Below are 17,851 nucleotides of genomic sequence, written 5' to 3' on the forward strand. Positions count from 1 at the left end.
TACCCTCCTCCTTGTGGATCTCACACAAGCTCATGTTTCTACCACCACCACGGGGGTTATGGAGGACCATTGGGTGGGTCTCTTGTCTTACATCGCTTTGCTGCAGGGATGACTTGGCAGCCTGGATGAAGTCAGGTCGGTCAGGGGTCCATTTCCAGTAGGCCTTGTTGGCTTCATACTGCTTCTTGTAGTCCAGCTGTTTTAATACAATGGAAACCACTTCACTCAGAAGATTGAATTCATAAACACAAAGTACAGAAACACTGCCTTTTTTTTTTTTAAATCAGAGACTGGACATCAAACTTGGTACCTGACACTTAACATGTCACAAAACACGGTTCTCAGTATAACAGAGAGGCCACCCCCATTAAAATTCCTGTACAATTTTTACAGCTAGTCAACTGTTCAGATGTCATCTGTTGATACCTTTTGGTCCTCAGTAGGGGCTGAAACTTTAAAAAGCCCTTAGGTTAAATAATTCTGCACACTCTCTTAACTGCCAGGCCAGTTTCATCAGAGTCTAGTACTTTTAAATTTCTAACCAAATTCAGGACTATAGGTATTTATATCATACCAAGCCTTTTCCATGTGCTTCATAAATTGCAAAATTAAAAAATGATAAACCTTATACAATTAACTCTTCATAACAGCTGAATGAAACAGTCAGCTAAGGAACTGCCTTGAAGGGTTAAGTAGGGGCTGGACTCCAGGCAGGCTGCCAGCTTCTGTGGTGTTTGTCCACTGTCCAGATTTTACTAAGTTCTAGAGAACTGGCTGCCTAGGACTGCAAATTGGAGGCACAGGAATGCATGTAATCTGAGTGTCTGAGAGAGGTCACCCTATCAGGCACCTCTCATTTTTCCCTAGCTCTTATTTTTATTGCGGTATATTTACACACTATCATTAACCATGCTTTTTAACCAAATTATTTAATGAGAATTCCCCCCTCCCATTTTACTGGGAAAAATGAATTTTTGTTCCAACATGGGAAACATTAAAGTGATTTGTTGCAATAAACATCAAAAACATTTCATCATAGATAATACCCACACAAACACAACCTGGGCTCTACCATGTAAAGTGCACTACATTCGCTCTATCCCTTATCTCTTCTTCCATGCTTCCCTATCCATCAACCTGCTGAAAGGTTACTGCAAACAAGCCTACTGCTAGCTTCTATAGATGTCCGAGTTTGCTTGCTCTGAAAAAAGCATGTTCCTGGCAAGATGGACATTAGTTGGATTACTATGGTTTCATTATACCATTTATGCATTTAAAAAAAGTGAGTGCTCCGCTAAATGTACAAGACGGTTTCTGTGAATGAGTCTTTAGGATGCACCACAGAAATAAGTCAGTGCAGGGAGAATCTGAGCAGGAGGAAGGTTTAGCCAACCCAAGGGCACCATGTGACAAATATGGTCTCCTTCAGAATTTCATGTGGCAGAGAGGATCATAGGGGAGAGGTTGATGTAATTTCACTTCACCATCACCCACCATGTGTCATGAGGAAAGACCACCCTCACACTTCCCCATGTTCCCCCGCGAGGACCAAAGGCAGGCAGCCAAAGTTTTTGGCATTATTGTCCATGCTCCTGGGGCATAGCTGTTGATGTTGACACATTAGAGCTCAGTCTCTGGAGGATATGTGGATGAAAAGAAGCAAAAGCTGAAATGGCCCATCAGGCCTTGCTATGGTTCAAATGCCCCCTACAAAACCCATGTTGAAAATTCATGGCCATTGTGATGCTATGAAAAGATGAGGCCTTTAGAAGGTGATTAGGTTATGAGAGCTCTGGTTTCCTGATCAGACTAATGCCCTTATAATTACATAATATATATACAATCTATATGTATGTATATATATATATATATAATCTTGAGGGTAAGCACGGTATAAAAGCAGTTCCCTTTTGCTTTCTTGGTCATTTTCTCTTTCCTTTCTGCTTTCTGCCATGGGATGATGCCGTAAGAAAGGGCTGTGCCAGGTGCTCCTGCAACACTCCCCACCTTGCAAGAACTATAAACCAAGCAGATCTCTGTCCTTTATAAATTACTCGGTCTTGGGTATTCTGTTAGAGCAGGAAAACAACAGACTAAGACCTTGGATAACTTCTTAGAACTTACATTGGTGTTGACTTTGTAGGCATCCTTGGCTGCTTTGATATGAACAGCATCTGGCTTAATGGTGCAGTTAGATTTGTTTCTCTGGTAAACTTCTTTGTATTTCAACTATGAGTGGACACAAAGTGATAAAATTAGTTTCTGGTAGCAGACTACTAAATATTTTAAAAAGCAACAGTAACAGACAAGGAATTCTAAGGTAGAGTCTTTACTTTTATAAGTCAGCTATGAAGAAAGGATGTGGCTATGCAGAGGTGCCCAGCTCTGAGGTCATCCCTGAGATCTTAGCAGCATCCTCCGGAACACCCAGTTTGTGCGGGAAGGACCAGCTGATGGCTCTCCGTGCCTGTTTCCCCAGGAAAGTCTGGGTTCTGAACATCTTGAAAACAGCTAATAGTGCAGGCAGTTTCCTCACCAGTCCCTATGGACAGAATTTGGTCCTGCTCTCCTGTGCTCCCATAGTGCTTCCTGTTTTCATGTTATAGTGTGACTGTTAATTTGCCTATTCTTTCAGAACCACGTTCAGCCAAAGGCTTTATGTCACTTATTTCATTTCTAGTGTCAAGTACATGGAAACTTGAGTCTTTGATGATGAATGAACTGGTGGATGAAATCACTGCTGTCCCTGCTAGGGCCATATCTAGAAAGTTCTGGTATGTGTGGGTTTGGATGGGAGGGTGGCAAGGAAAGCCTAGGCTCTTGGGCCCAGGGTTTCTAGCTTCATCCACTTTTGCTTCTTCTAAATTTCATGGTGTTAGTGAACAAGTCCTTACTGGGCCCTAACTGTTGAAGAAGGTTCCCAGTATTTAATGTGGCTTAAGGCCAAGAGAAACTATTTTTTAAGGTACCACAATAGGATTTGTCCTGGGCTTTACCACTAACCTATATTATTAATATCTTAATCAGTATCTTTAGGGGAAGGCCTGGAAATTAATATTTTTCCATTATTCTTATAATCAGAAAATGGGGATATGATTGTAGAAGTGCTCCCCCCTGTGGTGTAAGAGATATAATTGATATCTACCTGATGGGCATCTGTGAACATCTGCTGTTCATGATTGTAGCTGAAAGATTTTTTTTTTCTTGTGCTGGTTCTAGGGCTTGAACTCAGGGGCTGGGCACTGTCCCTGAGCTTTTTGGCTCAAAGTTAGCACTCTACTACTTGATCCACAGCTCCACTTCTGGCCTTTTGATGTTTAACTGCCAAGAGTCTTACAGACTTTCCTGCCCCAGCTGTCTTTAAATTATGATCCTCAGATCTCAGCTTCCTAAGCTACGACTACAAGGAAGCCACCAATGCTCAGTTGTAAGAATTATTTTTCATGCATTTCCTATGTCTAAGATGCTTTATACATTTCTGCCTTCTTAACCTATCCACTGAGTATGTTCAGGTGTGTGTGTGTGTGTGTGTGTGTGTGTATGTGTGTGTGTGGGGGGGTGTGTGTGTTAACATGAGATCAGGAGTATGGACATTGTTACTCATTTACAAAGTATCCTGAGCACTAGCCACAGTCAAGACATTGGGACGTGCACATTGCTTCAGTACTCTCCTGGAGCCATGGAGTTATTTCAGATACTGACTCTGCTTTTCAGTCAAAATGATGCCAGTTTTCAAGTACAGAATCAAGCCAAGAAAGTTTTCTTTGATACAGGGTCTCACGAGGTGGCCTTGAACTCAAGATTTTCCTGTGTCAGCTTCCCAAGTACTAGGATTACAAGTATGAACTATCAAAACTAGGTAGGCTCAACATTTAAATTTAATATAATTTCTCTTCAAATTCAGACTATTAGTTTAAAAAAATTTTTTTGTGCCTGTACTAGAGCTTGAACCCAGGACTTCGGCACTGTCCCTTAGCTATATTCAGTGAAGAATAGTGATCTATTGCTAGTGGAGCCATATCTCCACTTTTGGCTTTGTGCTTGTTAATTGGAGATAATAGTTTCACAGATTTTTCTGCCTGGGTTGGTTTCAAACTATGCTCCTCAGACTTCGGCCTACTGAGTAGCTAGGATTACACACAGGTGTGAGCCACTGGTGCTTGATCTAGTTTGGTCTTCTTAGTCAAGATAAAATTTACAGAGTTAACAGCATTTATAACACATTACATAGTTTACATGCCATTTACAAGTCACTTATAATGATTTTAATAGTATTTCCCATTTAACTTGTTTTTCTGCTGTGAGGCTTTGCCATTTATTCATCCAGAGGAACTGAATACTCTTTCCCTATTGCAATAGGCTATCCCCCAGAGGCCCATGTGGTAATGCCTTAGTTCCCTGTCTGTGGTGCTACTTAGTTCCCTGTCTGTAGTGTCTGTGGAGGAACTTGTAAGGGGTGGAGCGCAGTAAGAGGACTTCTAGCTGGGCACCAGTGGCTCACATCTGTAATCCTAGCTACTCAGGAGGCTCAGATCTGAGGATCTCGGTTTGAAGCCAGCCCAGGCAGAAAAGTCCCCATGAGACTCTTACCTCCAATTAACTACTCAGAAACAGGAATTGGCACTGTGGCTGAAGTCATAGGGTGCTAGCCTTGAGCACAAAGAGGCTCAGGACGGCACTCAGGTTCTGAATTTGAGCCCCACAACTGGGGGGCGGGGAGAGGACTCCTAGGCATTGGGTGTGTTCTTGAAGAGGATAGTGGGATCTTATCCTTCTCCCCCTTCTCTTTTTGGCTCAGCCATCAGGTAAGCAGCTTTGTTCTGCATGCGTCTGTACTCTGATTATCTTCCCATAGGTGCAAAGGCCAATTGATCATGGGCTAAATCCTCTCATATTATGAGTCAAAGTGAAACTTTTCTCTTTATATATTAATTTATCTCAGGTATTTGTTGTGGTGACAGAAAGATAGCTGCCTAACATGCCCTAGAATTGAGTGTATTAAAAAATGGGGAAAACAATGCTGTGATGATTCTAAAAATAGTAACTTCTATTTCTTGCTTCCTAGGATGCCATTATCACACTGTGAGATGTCCACACACGTGGCAATGCCATGTGGATGGGGTTTCAGAGTCAAGCTCTCAACCCACAAAAATCATCAGCTGCTAGCCAGGTGACTAAACTATTATAAGGATTCAGCTTCATTATCTTGCTCATGTAATTGTAACTCCCTCTGTACGGTATTTTCACAATAAAAAAATAACAACAACAACAAAAAAATGATTCAGCTTCTTCATTTGTAAAAACCATGACTGTCCCAGTAATCTAGTTAGTTTTTCCTGTAACATTCCCCAGCAAGCTATACATACACAAAATCTTTAGAGTTTACAACCTGATTCTGAGGCCAAGAATGTGCATCTTTGATATGTCTTAAGATAATCCAAACTCATTCCAGTTTAGATGATGTCCCTTTGTCCTGACTTATATATCTATCTATCTATATAATATTATATAATAATTCTATCACCTATCTATGTATCTATCTATGTATCTATCTATCTATCTATGTATCTATGTATCTATGTATCTATCTATGTATCTATCTATGTATCTATCTATGTATCTATCTATCTATCTATCTATGTATCTATCTATCTATCTATCTATCTATCTATCTATCTATCTATCTATCTATCTATCTATCTATCTCCTTCCTTCTGTTGTAAAATAAAGGTCTTGCTACTGCCCAGAACCAGGCTTCTGTCAGTGAGTCCAGCCACTTAATCCCTGGATTCACCTGGATCTGTCTTTTTTCTTCAGTTTCACAGTACCTTGGGGTGGGCCTTAGATACTGGGACTAGGTTGTTGTGGAATAGCCACTTGGATATGGAAGCCTAACTGGGCCTCTGTCACCTGCAACAAACTCAGCTCTGCCCAGTCAACGCACAGAATCATAAGCAAAGTAGATGACTACTACTTTAATTTGCTAAGTTCTCAGCTGGTTGGTAAACAGGAATAGGTCACTGAGCCAGGGTCTGTTAGATCACATCAAGAGAGGTCAAGAAGAAAGACACTTACATCACTGACTTCATCTTTAACTTTGCGGACATGCAGCAGCATGGGTGTGTCATGGATTGTCGTGTAGCCTCTGGGTTTGGCCTTGTTGTATTCCAATTTATAAAGTATCTGAAGGAGATTAAAGAGCAGAGAGGATGTTTTACTTTCAATGTAAAATGCAAGGTAGAAATGCATAAAAAGAATTCTATGGATTCAACAGGCACTTCTATGCCCTTTGCTAGTGGCTAGTGCCAATTTGGGTGGGAAAATTCTTTGCTGTGCAAGGAGAGTTCTGTGCTGAGGAGACATGCAGTATTTCTGGCTCCCTCCCTCCCATTTAAATGGCAGTAATCTTCCAGATGTGTGGCAACCCAAGATGCCAGTCTCTCTAAATCTGAGACTATCTAGTAAGTATCTTCTACTTACATCACTGATTTGTTTGTTGACTTTTGTAGTTCGCAGGTGTTCTGGAGTGTCTACAATTGAGGTGAATTTGTCCTTTGACTTTTCATACTTTTTCCTGTACTTGATCTGAATGGTGGGAAAGAAGAATGAGATAATTCTCAGAACTGAGGTAGAGGGCTTGGAGAAATCCTAACTGTAAATGTTAGTGAAAATTTGTATTTGCTAGCAATAGTAGTAGAGTGGAGAGATAATGGCTATATTTTGCAATTAAAAAAATTTTTTTTTGTCGGTCATGGGAGCTGAACTCTGGGCCTGGGCATTGTCCCTTAGCTCTTTAGCTCAAGGCTAGGGCTCTACCACTTGAGCCACAGCACCACTTCTGGCTTTTTTTTCTGCTTATGTGGTGCTGAGGAATCGAACCCAGGGCTTCATGCATGCAAGGCAAGCACTCTACCACTGAGCCAACTTCCCAGCCCATATCTTCCAATATACTTTATATCCATAGAGACAAAAGAAGGTTCCATGACATTGAGATTATATTGAGGACACATGTAGAATGAATCTCAGAGCAGGATTAGAATCTTCTCTGAACTCTTGACAAGTACTGTTTCACTCTAACATATTGTTTGAATATGTATGATCTTTTAAGTTATTTTTCCATGTCAAAGGTGAAACAGATGTTAAATAAACAAGAGTATAGCAACAATGAGATGTACAAGACGTTATGTCAAAAAATGAACTTTACAACTTTGGCTGAGGGGGGGATGGGTGGGGGGAGGGTGGAAAGGGGAAGGGATGGTAAGGGGAAACAAAGGAAGAGGCAACAATGCTTGATAAGAAATGTACTCATTACCTTGCCCATGTAACTGTAACCCCTCTGTATGATATTTTCACAATTAAAAAAAAAGATTAAAAAAGTAAAAAAAAAATTAAAAAACACAAACAAAAAAAAAACCCCAAGAGTATATGTAGTTTGAAAGGTATTTTATCATTAAAAGGGTATTTGCTTTTGTAATTTACAAGTCACAATTTTTTTCAGGCACATAAGCTATTTAAAGCAGGACAGATACAGTGAGCACACAAAACCTCATGCACAGCTATCTGGCAATCATTTCAAGGCTAAGGAGAAAGATCAGCCAAACAGAATATTTATAAGAGTAGCCACTCTTTCAATGCATGGATTTAATTGCAAACTAAAATGATAAAGACAAGTTGCTGGTATAAAAAATTAATTAAGTACTTCCTTTGGTCTGAGAAAATGCATTTTATGAACGTAATAACCAGTAGTTAATAATTATCACTGTTAGCTCTCAGCCTATAATGGAAAATTGGCAGTGTGTGTTTCAGTTGGCCCTATAGAAAGGGGCTGTTACCCATGACATTGTAATAAGTGGGAAACAGATGTGCTGGTGGTAAGCCAGTAATTCTGCATTGAACTCAAAAGGCTTCATCAGACTGGAAGCTTGGCTCAGTGTAGAGCGACACATGAAGTCCTGAGTTCAAACCCCAGAAACGCTAGGACCAAAACCAACATGATAATATGGCTGGATGCCAGTTACAGAAGCCCATAATCCTAACTACTCAGGAGGATGAAATTCAGACGATTGCTGCTGGAATGTAGCCTGGGCAGAAAGTCCAAAATACTCCACCTCTAAAATAGCTAGCAAAAAGCTAGACTGGAGACAGGTCCAACTTGTCAAGTGCAAGCTACATAAGCACAAGGCCCTAACTTCAAACCCCAGCATCACACACACAAGGGAATCATGAATATGTACAATGTTCAGGAAGCTCCATTTCCAAAATAGCCAGCAAAAAGCTGGGCTGGAGGCATGGTGCCAAATACAAGGCCTTGAGTCTAAACCCTAGTGCCACCAAAAAATAGCCAGCATGAATATGTACAATATTTAGAAAGTTAGAAGGTTATGATTATTCTCATCTCTCCCAAATGGTACAATCGCAGTGATAATTAACCATGGGGAAAAAAGATGAAAACATTAAATATTCAGATCTTTAAATGCTATTGAATCTGCAATCTTCTGTCTCTAAGAAATTTATTTCTTAGGGGAAAATACTATATATGTGTGTATATATGTATATGTATACATGTATACATGTACATGCATAAGTATACATGTATACATATATATACACACACACATACATATATAAATACATACTTCAGTATCAATTTGGAAATGATGATTGAAGTCATCTCAGCTACTTACGAGGAGTTCCAAAACCATCTAATGTACTCAGGCGATGGCAGTCTCAGCATCACACTGGACCAAGTTCAGAGTTCATTTCCAGAGAATGAATATGTATGCAGCTTTATCATGTGAAAGAAGCATGGGCAGGGGGCCAGAGAGGAAACTAGTGGAAGCATTAAAGGGAATGCACCTAAGGTCTAACCCTGCCTCTTCACCCCCCCGTCAGACATTACCTGGCTCCACATGTGTGTATTGTAGAGGGCAGTCAACATATCTGGACGCAGAATTTCATTACATCCTTGTTTCAGAAGCATCTTGGCACTAGATTTATATTTTCTCTGTCCATGCAAAGAGCAGTGAAGCACAAAAGAGACTTATAAAGACAGAAAAGAACATGGCTCTATATCCCAGTCACCTCTGAGTGAAGAGATGTAGGCATTCACACTCTGTGTGCTCACACAGCTGGGGAGGTGAAAGGAAGCCAAGCAGAGTGGCTGTGAAATTTACCATTTTTATAATCACCATCCATCGATGGTCCTTGTGAATGGGAAATGATAGCTAGTCTCACTTGTGGAGAAGGTGACATCATAGGAAGAGAAAAATACAGCAAAGAGCTCCATATTTTTCCTTCCCTAATTTTTTTTTTGTTTTTATAATTTCTTTGCAAACAGGTTCTGCAGAAGAACAAAGTAAGAGAGGACTCAATCTTCTACCTTTTCCCCAGCCTAAGTGACGACACAGAGCATGCATGGACTGGCACACTCAAATAGCTCCCGGGCTCTTTGGGTGGCTAGACAGATACTTCGGACAGGACAGCCCAACATCATAGGTGGAGCCTATGACATTCTTGCAGCAGACGGAACAACACCTCAGGAAAAACTGGAGCACAGTCCTGCCTGGGCCAGCCAGCCCCATCACAGTACCTGACTGATCTGGTCGCCTGCGGTCTTAGCCAGCAGATGTCTAGGCTCATCGACTATCAGGTGGTATTTATCTTTCCGCTGCTCATAATCAGCTCTGTATTTTTTCTGATCAAACATCATATTAAATTATGGCAAGAGTACAACTTCAAATCTACACAGAAATGTCCCAAAGTAAACATTCCAGAGAGCCAGAAACATGTTATTTCTAGAAATGGCTTCCTAAAACACCCAGAACAATTAAACAACAACAACCAGAGAAGCAAAGAGAATCAAGTGGAGAAATATTGCCTAGAGAATTTTGGAGCTTGGGAGAGATCTGACTCATGTAACAGAGTATTTTGTGAACATTTTCCATCTTTTCATGTGATGTCAGCTTTTATGGCATCTCATATTTAAAGTAAGTACTGAGAGAAGCTAAAGGTTTACATATAACACTATGAGAAGTCAAAAGTATAACTAATGCTAAAACATTTATGAAAATTTACCATTGTCTTCTAACACTAATTTAGTTATTAAAAGCACACTTGGAAATCCTTTGTGAAATAGAAAAATGGAAATAAAATACACAACACTGTCCTGTTAGAAAGTTACTGACAGTAATTTTTCAGAGTGGTCCAGCCTATAGAAAACAAATTAAATCAAATATAAATGAAAACAAACAACAAGAAGTCATACATTTAATAGTTACATTTTCATTATTAGATACATTTTACTAAGCTGCCAATACTTTAAAAATAAATCTATGAAACTCTGAAAATAGAGAATTAAGTATATTTTAATTATACTTATTCCAGCTGCTCTGGGTTATATTTAACTTAAGTTGGTACAAAGATGGTTACAGGAAGACTGGATAGAACATAGAGGGAAATGAATATTTGTAGGCACTAATATATGTGGGAGCAACAATAGTAATACATCTGAATGCACGAATCATAATTGTCTCGCATAGGGCTTCTAATCACTTCCATGTGGTGCTTTGAGGGGATACTAAATTGACTTCAAACTTCTAGGTCTCCTAAGTCTACACAACATTCAGCTGATAGCTCACAAAATCCTTCAATTCCTTCCTCTTTACCCCTATCAGAGCTGTGTTGCCCTGAGGTGCAGATGGTTGTAGGGCCTCACTCCAATGTTCCCTTTGCTTCTTATTTATGACTTTGGCAGAGCCCATTGGATGATGACGTTATATAGTCTTTCCAAGTCTAATCAAACAACAATAGATATATTGATGGAATTGAATAGGCTTAATTGGATTAAACATACCTCATTCATCAACTGAGTTGCATACTTGAAATGTCTATTGATTGGACAGTCAGCCTCATACTTGAAATTTGATTTTGTCCTTTCAAATACTTCTTTGTACTTATACTAGAGAAAAAGAACATAGTTATTTGATAGCATACCATAAGACATGTTGTCTATCTTATATAATTGTAATAATTCATAGGCCCAATAAGTTATTAACAACTATCTACTTGCCTCCTAAGGTAATGAAAGATAGAAGTGGCTGAAAACTAGCCCCATAACACATAGCAGAAAACACTTTGATGGATATCAAAGAGATCTGTTTTCTATGTTGGGTTAAAAGCTAAAAAAATTACTAGCTATCTATCTAGCTATCATTTTGCTCTTTTTCTCTATTCTCTCTCTCTCCACACACACACACACACACACACACACACACACACACACACACACACACACACACACACACGGAAAGTTCTCCTTATTTCCCCAGTGCTGCCACTCCCTCTGGGAATTCAGGCATGTGTTGTGTGTTGATTGGGTGTAGCTATTCTTTTTGAACTAATACCTTGCTGTAGAGAGTCTTGTTTTGTTCAGCCAGTGTGAAGTCTGGGGTATCATTGGCATAGCAACCAATGCCTTTAAGCCAGGTTAAGTCTTCTTTATATTTTACCTGGGAGAAGAAGCACATCAGTGAGCTTTAAGAACCTATCATCAATAGCTATAGATTAGGATCTGTACAAGCTAAATAAACAGTAAATGACTTTTGAAGTATGTCAAAGTACTAAACTCTTATATAAGTTTCCAATAATATTGATTTCTGTAACATTGTGTTGTTTAATATTTTTCATTTTATTACTAATTGGAATAAGTTAAAATATTTTGGTGGTACCAGAATTTGAACTCAAGGCCTCATGCTTGCTAGGCAAGGCACTACCACTTGAGGTATACCCAAACTCTTTTTGGTTTTAGTTATATTTCAGAGAGTATCTCTTGTTTTTGCTTGAGGTCAGCCTTGGACCATGATCCTTTTACTAAGAGTCTCCTGAATAGCTGAAATTATAGATATGAACCACTACATTCAGATTCTTAACTGAGATGAGGTCTTACTAAGGTTTTGTCTGGACTGGTCTCCAACTATGATCTTCTTGATCTTGGTCTCCCAAGTATCCAGGATTACAGGTATTCACCACCACACCCAGGCAAAATAATTCAAATTTAACAAGAATGCTTTACTACAGAATGTATCATTCACTTGCCAGGCATATTTTCATATAGACAGATATAATTTAATCTAAATGAGCATTGTTATGTTTCTTAATTGCTCCATAAAATTGTCTCTTCTATGGACCAAAACAGGCTATTTTTCCAAATAAGGTATAGTACTTTATCATATATTATAATGTCCAACATGGAGAAGAAAACCTAGGTTTATAAATTTAAACATACTTTTCCCTCTCCTAACCTGGTATTTACTCACTTAGCAATTAAACGACTTAAACATCCATTCCCCATATCTAAAATCTGGACAAGTGTTTTCTTAGTTTTGAATGCAGTGGCTACTTTCACAAGTCATCTAATAACATGAATCTATGTGTGAAAATAGATGTCAGCACTCACATCACTGACTGCGTCCGTGACTGCGCGGTGGTGGAAATGTTCCGGGCGATCAGGAATGGACCTCCAGATTCCCAGCTGGCTCATGTAGTTCTCCTTGTATTTCACCTGTCACAAAAACACAAACATAGCTAGAAAGTCTTTCCCAAAGTTAATGTAAGGATGTGCTGCCTCCCTGGAGTCTTAGGAAAGAGAAGTAGCTAAACAAATGAGGATGAGATAGAGAGTTCAACAGGAGCTCTCTAGGTAGACTGTCTAGGGACATACTTTACTGATGTCATCTGTGACTTTGCGGTGATAAACAATGTCCAGAGCATCCTTCACAGTGTGGTATTTTCCTTTTGTCTTTTCAAATGTTTCTTTGTAGCGTAACTGAAAAAGAAAACAAAAGTGCATCAATGACATCAATTAGCAAGGTAAATAATTGAACTCTTTAAAGCTTGAACTCTTAGTTTTTCTATGAATAAACTTAGGGAAAAGGTTAAAGAGATTGCTTCACATCCTTGAAGATTAAAAAAAAGGTACTAAGGATAAGGGGGGGGAAGGAGAAGGATTGGGATAGAGGGGGGCTGGGAAGGGAGGTGAAGGGTAAACAAAGGAGGAGGCTGCAATGCTTGGTAAGAAATGTACATATTATCCTGCCCATGTAATTGTAACCCCTCTGTACAGTATGTTCACAAATAAAATAAAATAAAATAAAAAAAGGTACTAGGGAAAGCTAACAAAATCTAAAATAATGGACTGATAAAAGAATAATGCTCTAATCTTGTTTTATCTCTGTGAGAAGCTCGTATGATGGTAATGTACGTTGTTAACAATAGGGGAAACTATGAATATGTGGAAATCGTCTACTATCTTTGGCATTTTTCTGTAACTGTAAGACTACTTAAAGACTACTTAAAAACTCATTTGGGAGAAGAAAAATCACACAGCCTTGTTGAGCACAGGTCAAACTTTAGTACATAAAAAGGGGAGAAAGACTAAGCTATCAAAATTCAAAATTCAAAAACAATCTTTATTTTTGTGATACTCCAAGAGAAAAACAGGTCTTAGCCTAAGACTATCATAGTAGATTCATTTCATCTATGCAAGAAAAGTCCTTCCTTGAGCAGTTTGTTTTCAACCTCAAGTAGTTTTTATCTTTTAAAGTAACTCAGAAAACATAATGAAAGATGTCTTTTTTTTTCTTGTGCTGGTATTGGGGGTTGAACCCAAGGCCTTATGCTCTTACCTGGCCTTTTCACCCTAAGCTGGTGCTACCATTTGAGCCAAACCTCTACTTCCTACATTTTCTTTTGTTGTCTTATTTATCATGATTCCCACCCTTACTTGACACGTAAGAAAAATCAGGTAAATTATATGGAATCATAGAATAAACAAATGACTGCATCATGATTACAGTCCCTGTAGGTCTGACTCTCTAAGACCATGATTTTTCTGAATAAATTAGTTGTCAAGTGTGCCTAGGAAATGATACCAGAGAATAACAAGAAAGGGTCATATATTTGAATAGGAGAATACTACAACTAGGCTTCTAGAATGTCTCAGCACACCTCTCAGTTACTTTGACTGGTATTGCTTAAATGTTTGTTTGTTTTTCCTGACCATGCCAAGGCCATGATCTTGTACCATGGCTGTGACTGCAAGTTTGGTTTTGTAGGTCCTTCAACCTCAGCTCTCCTTGCCACAACAAGGAATAGAGGGGAGAGATACGTACATCACTGGCATTCCAGTAGGCCCTCTTGGCTCTGATGAGGATTGGTGTATCTGGAACAGGGGTGTACTTGTCTTTCATCTTTTCATAATGAATCTTGTACTTTTTCTATGGAATAAAGATAGAAGAAGACAAAGTTACGTTCAAGTAGTTTCACCCTTCCTAATTCCCAACCAAGTCAGAGGTTTCTTGGAACACAGCATGTCAAAATTTTAGAGAACAGCTCTACCTTCAGTGTTTCTGATGAAGCTTAGCACAATTTGTAGTAATCAATTTTCAGGTCAGAGATTGCAAGTTTTAACCATGTGCATACACAAGTGTGTGTGCACACACAGATGTACACACACAGTCATTCACACACACAATTTCTTTCACCCAGGGCCAGTGCAGAACCCCTGTCTTACCTCGCTGACCATGTCCTTTACATCTTTAGCATGCTGCATGGCTGTGGTCTGGTTTCCAGCATGATGATGTGGTCTCTCTTTAGTGGCAAGTTCAACATACAGATACTGAATAATAAGAAAATGGGATGAGATATGATTAAGATGAAGCATTTAGTATCTGGTGTTTAGTCCTTTTTACTTTTAACCCTTACATGTCTCTTCGGATGGTTGCTGGTTGAGTATGTGTTTCTGCTCATTTGTTCATTCTGAGTCTGATATTTGGAAACATATCTACGTGCTCAGTTATCCACTAATCCTGTTGCTGATAATGGGCCAATCTCAAACGATGTAATAAAGAATTCCAGAAGAAGAATGAGAGGAGCTGATAGAACCTTTAGTCTATCTTCCCCACAGTTTTGCCTGAGCATATGAAATGTGGTTTTATTTGTCTGTGAATAATAGCTCTTATGAAGCGACCAAGCGATTGTGTGGACCATGGACCATGCATCCAATGATGGAGTGATATAGCACTTAAAATGGAAAATGTGACATCTGTTGCTCATGAAAACATAACTGTAGTTAGCATGGTCTGAGAAACATCTGCTCATAGAAGTTAATGTGCATAAAGCTGCAGCAAGGAGAGTCCATTGTAAGAGTCTGCTACTGACCAGAAGTCCAGAAGACACAACTGCCCTAGCTGAGGCCAGTGTGAGAGGCTTATAAATCTTTGTGAACAACCCATGTTACCTGACTCTGAAGCTTCTGTCCTTGCTTGGCTCTTAAAAGATCAGGAGTATCAGGAACGGATGTGAAGATGGACTTCTGCTTCTTGCCTGCTGCTCTGTACACCAGCTACACATAAAACAAGTTACCACTGTCATTTTCACTTCATCAACATAGCATGTTCTCTGTAGATGCCTTACCTACTCAGAGAAGTCAGGGACCCTCCCACCATCACTGTCTTAGTTGCTTTCTGGTAAACCAATGATTATTATAATTTACCTCTGGAGTCTTCTGTCCTCCCTCCCCTTGTAAAAGAGATATTACCTGGCCTGTTCAAAATTCAAGTGGCCTGTTATAGTTTTGGATCATATTCACTTGTTTCTTCTAGAACCCTCTATTGATAATGATTTCCTCTCCTCCATATTTTCAACCTTTCCTGTTATTTCCAGCACTCTTTCTTCATCTGCAAACACAATCAGATCCCTCCATTCATCAAGCCATTCTCTGTCTCCACTTTCTCTGCCAAACTACCTATGTTTCTTCTTTCTTTTATTTCTCAAGTTCTTAATTTGCCCTCTAACCAACCATACCAATGAAGTCAGTGAAACTTTGTTTTGACCTGGGCACTGTCCCTGAGCTCTTCAACTCAAGGCTAGTGCTCTACCACTTGAGCCACAGTACCACATCCCATTTTCTGGTGGGTAATTTGGGATAAAAGTCTTATGGATGTTCCTGCCCAGGCTGGCTTTGAACTGAGATCCTCAGATCTCAGCCTCCTGAGTAGCTAGGATTACAGATGTGAGCCACTGGTGCCCAGTACATTTTGTAATATTAAAAACTATTCTAAGGCACCTGTGGCTTATGATTAACCCTAGCTACTCAAGAGGCTGAGATCTGAGGATCAAGGTTTCAAGACACTGGGCAGAAAGATCTGAGACTATCTCCAATTAACCACAAAGAACTAGAGGTATGCTTCAAGTTGTAGAGTGCCATACTTGAGTATAAAAAGCTAAGCAACATATATTCAAAGCATAGCCTATCCAGTGTCTCTTCAGACCAAAGTTTTTTTTTTTTCTTTCTCAGTTGTGGGGTTTGAACTCAGGGCCTAGGTATTGTCCCTGAGCACTTTTGCTCAAGGCTAGCATTCTTCCACTTCAGCCATAGCAGTTTTTGAGTGGTTTATTGGAGATAAGAGTCTCATAGGAACTTTTCTGCCTGGACTGGCTTTGAACCAGCATCTCAGATCTCAGCCTCCTGAGTAGCTAGGATTATAGGCATCAGCCACCAGCAACTGGCCCCAAGGGTTTTGTTTTGTTTTAACAACTTTGTAAATGTAAAGGTCTTATCACACTTAAAGTAGAATGCTTTCTATAATGCTGCCCTCCTTCTCCAGCCCAATCTGCTCCTTAGTCTTCTTTACTTTGCTGACTCCTAGATCTCTCAGTCACCTGGCCTGAATCTTGGGGAGTCATCCTAGATTCCTCCTTCATTCCTACATCAGAATGGTGTGTCCTAAAATCTGATCTCTCTATTCCATTTTTTCTCAGTTCTGTTTGTTTTCTACTTATCCTTCAGAACCTCCTAAGCCACCTTCCTCTTCCTCTGTGGGGATGCTGCTTATGGGCTACCCGTCTTTCACAAAGGTCAGACAGGTTTTCTTAACAACTAGATCTAGGCTCCTTAGAGTCTTCAATGCTATTTTTTTCTTCCATAAAGCTCAAGTTGTATTAATAACCAATGTTTATGAGTCATTATAACCTGAACCACCCTGTGTTTCTAGCTCCATTTTCACACATGCTTTTTAACTCATGTGCTGTTTGAAACTATTCTGTTATTAAAATTCATGGCCATTTTTACATTTTACGTTTTTACTCTTCTTCCTGCCTAGAATGTTCTTCTCCTTCTTATCTTTCTGGTAATCTCCGAGAGCCCAAGCTGTCTTCTTTAACTTCCTTAAATACCATTTATCACATTGAAACCTATTTCTGCTCTCACACTGGGGGGTTTGGAATTAAGCAGCTCAGATCACTGCTTTCCATCACATGGTACCTACACAAGGGTATTTAATCAATGTTAAGCTCATTTAATATAATAAATGGATACCAAAGGGAACAAATGGATACCAAATAAACTCTGATTGCAGATAGAAGTACATGTGGATAATCATTATATATTATATTATGTATGTAAACATTATATACACATATAGGCATATTACAATTTTTAAAAATCGAAATTCTGTGCAGCTCCCAGTTTAAACAAAATGTAGCTCAGGTGTTTGTAGCTGATTCTGGTGTTACTGTTGAAGATAAACTAAATTCAAATTTAATTTTTCTTTCATGCTAGCTTTTTTTTCTTTTCTCTTCACTTTCTCTTTCTCTTTTTCTCTTTAAGCCCTGGGTCTCATGTATGCTAAGCTCTGGGTTATACCTCTAGTTCCAGGGCTAAATTTATTTATTTGTTTATTTATTTATAAAATATTTATTTATTTATTGCCAGTCCTAGGGATTGAAGTCAGGGCCTGAGATCTGTCCCTGAGCTTCTTTTGCTAAGGCTACCACGCTACCACTTGAGCCACAG

At 39.3% G+C, this 17,851-nt stretch overlaps 1 protein-coding gene across 2 annotated transcripts in view; it reads right to left on the reverse strand.

The window, feature by feature from the left end:
- The window catches only part of Neb (nebulin), a 212,847-nt gene that overhangs the window by 38,361 nt on the left and 156,635 nt on the right, over window positions 1-17,851 (reverse strand). For both annotated transcript variants that reach the window (XM_042683487.1, XM_042683485.1), the window contains 12 exons: window positions 15,296-15,400; window positions 14,570-14,674; window positions 14,169-14,273; window positions 12,719-12,823; window positions 12,455-12,559; window positions 11,403-11,507; window positions 10,853-10,957; window positions 9,590-9,694; window positions 6,481-6,585; window positions 6,076-6,183; window positions 2,125-2,229; window positions 92-196 (listed from right to left, as the gene is read on the reverse strand). In XM_042683487.1, the coding sequence (XP_042539421.1) occupies window positions 92-196; window positions 2,125-2,229; window positions 6,076-6,183; window positions 6,481-6,585; window positions 9,590-9,694; window positions 10,853-10,957; window positions 11,403-11,507; window positions 12,455-12,559; window positions 12,719-12,823; window positions 14,169-14,273; window positions 14,570-14,674; window positions 15,296-15,400 (1,263 nt within the window). The remainder of the gene's footprint in view (window positions 1-91; window positions 197-2,124; window positions 2,230-6,075; window positions 6,184-6,480; window positions 6,586-9,589; window positions 9,695-10,852; window positions 10,958-11,402; window positions 11,508-12,454; window positions 12,560-12,718; window positions 12,824-14,168; window positions 14,274-14,569; window positions 14,675-15,295; window positions 15,401-17,851) is intronic.

The sequence above is a fragment of the Dipodomys spectabilis genome, unplaced genomic scaffold, assembly GCF_019054845.1.
Source record: "Dipodomys spectabilis isolate Male_0828 unplaced genomic scaffold, ASM1905484v1 ptg000081l, whole genome shotgun sequence".
Lineage (NCBI taxonomy): Eukaryota > Metazoa > Chordata > Mammalia > Rodentia > Heteromyidae > Dipodomys > Dipodomys spectabilis.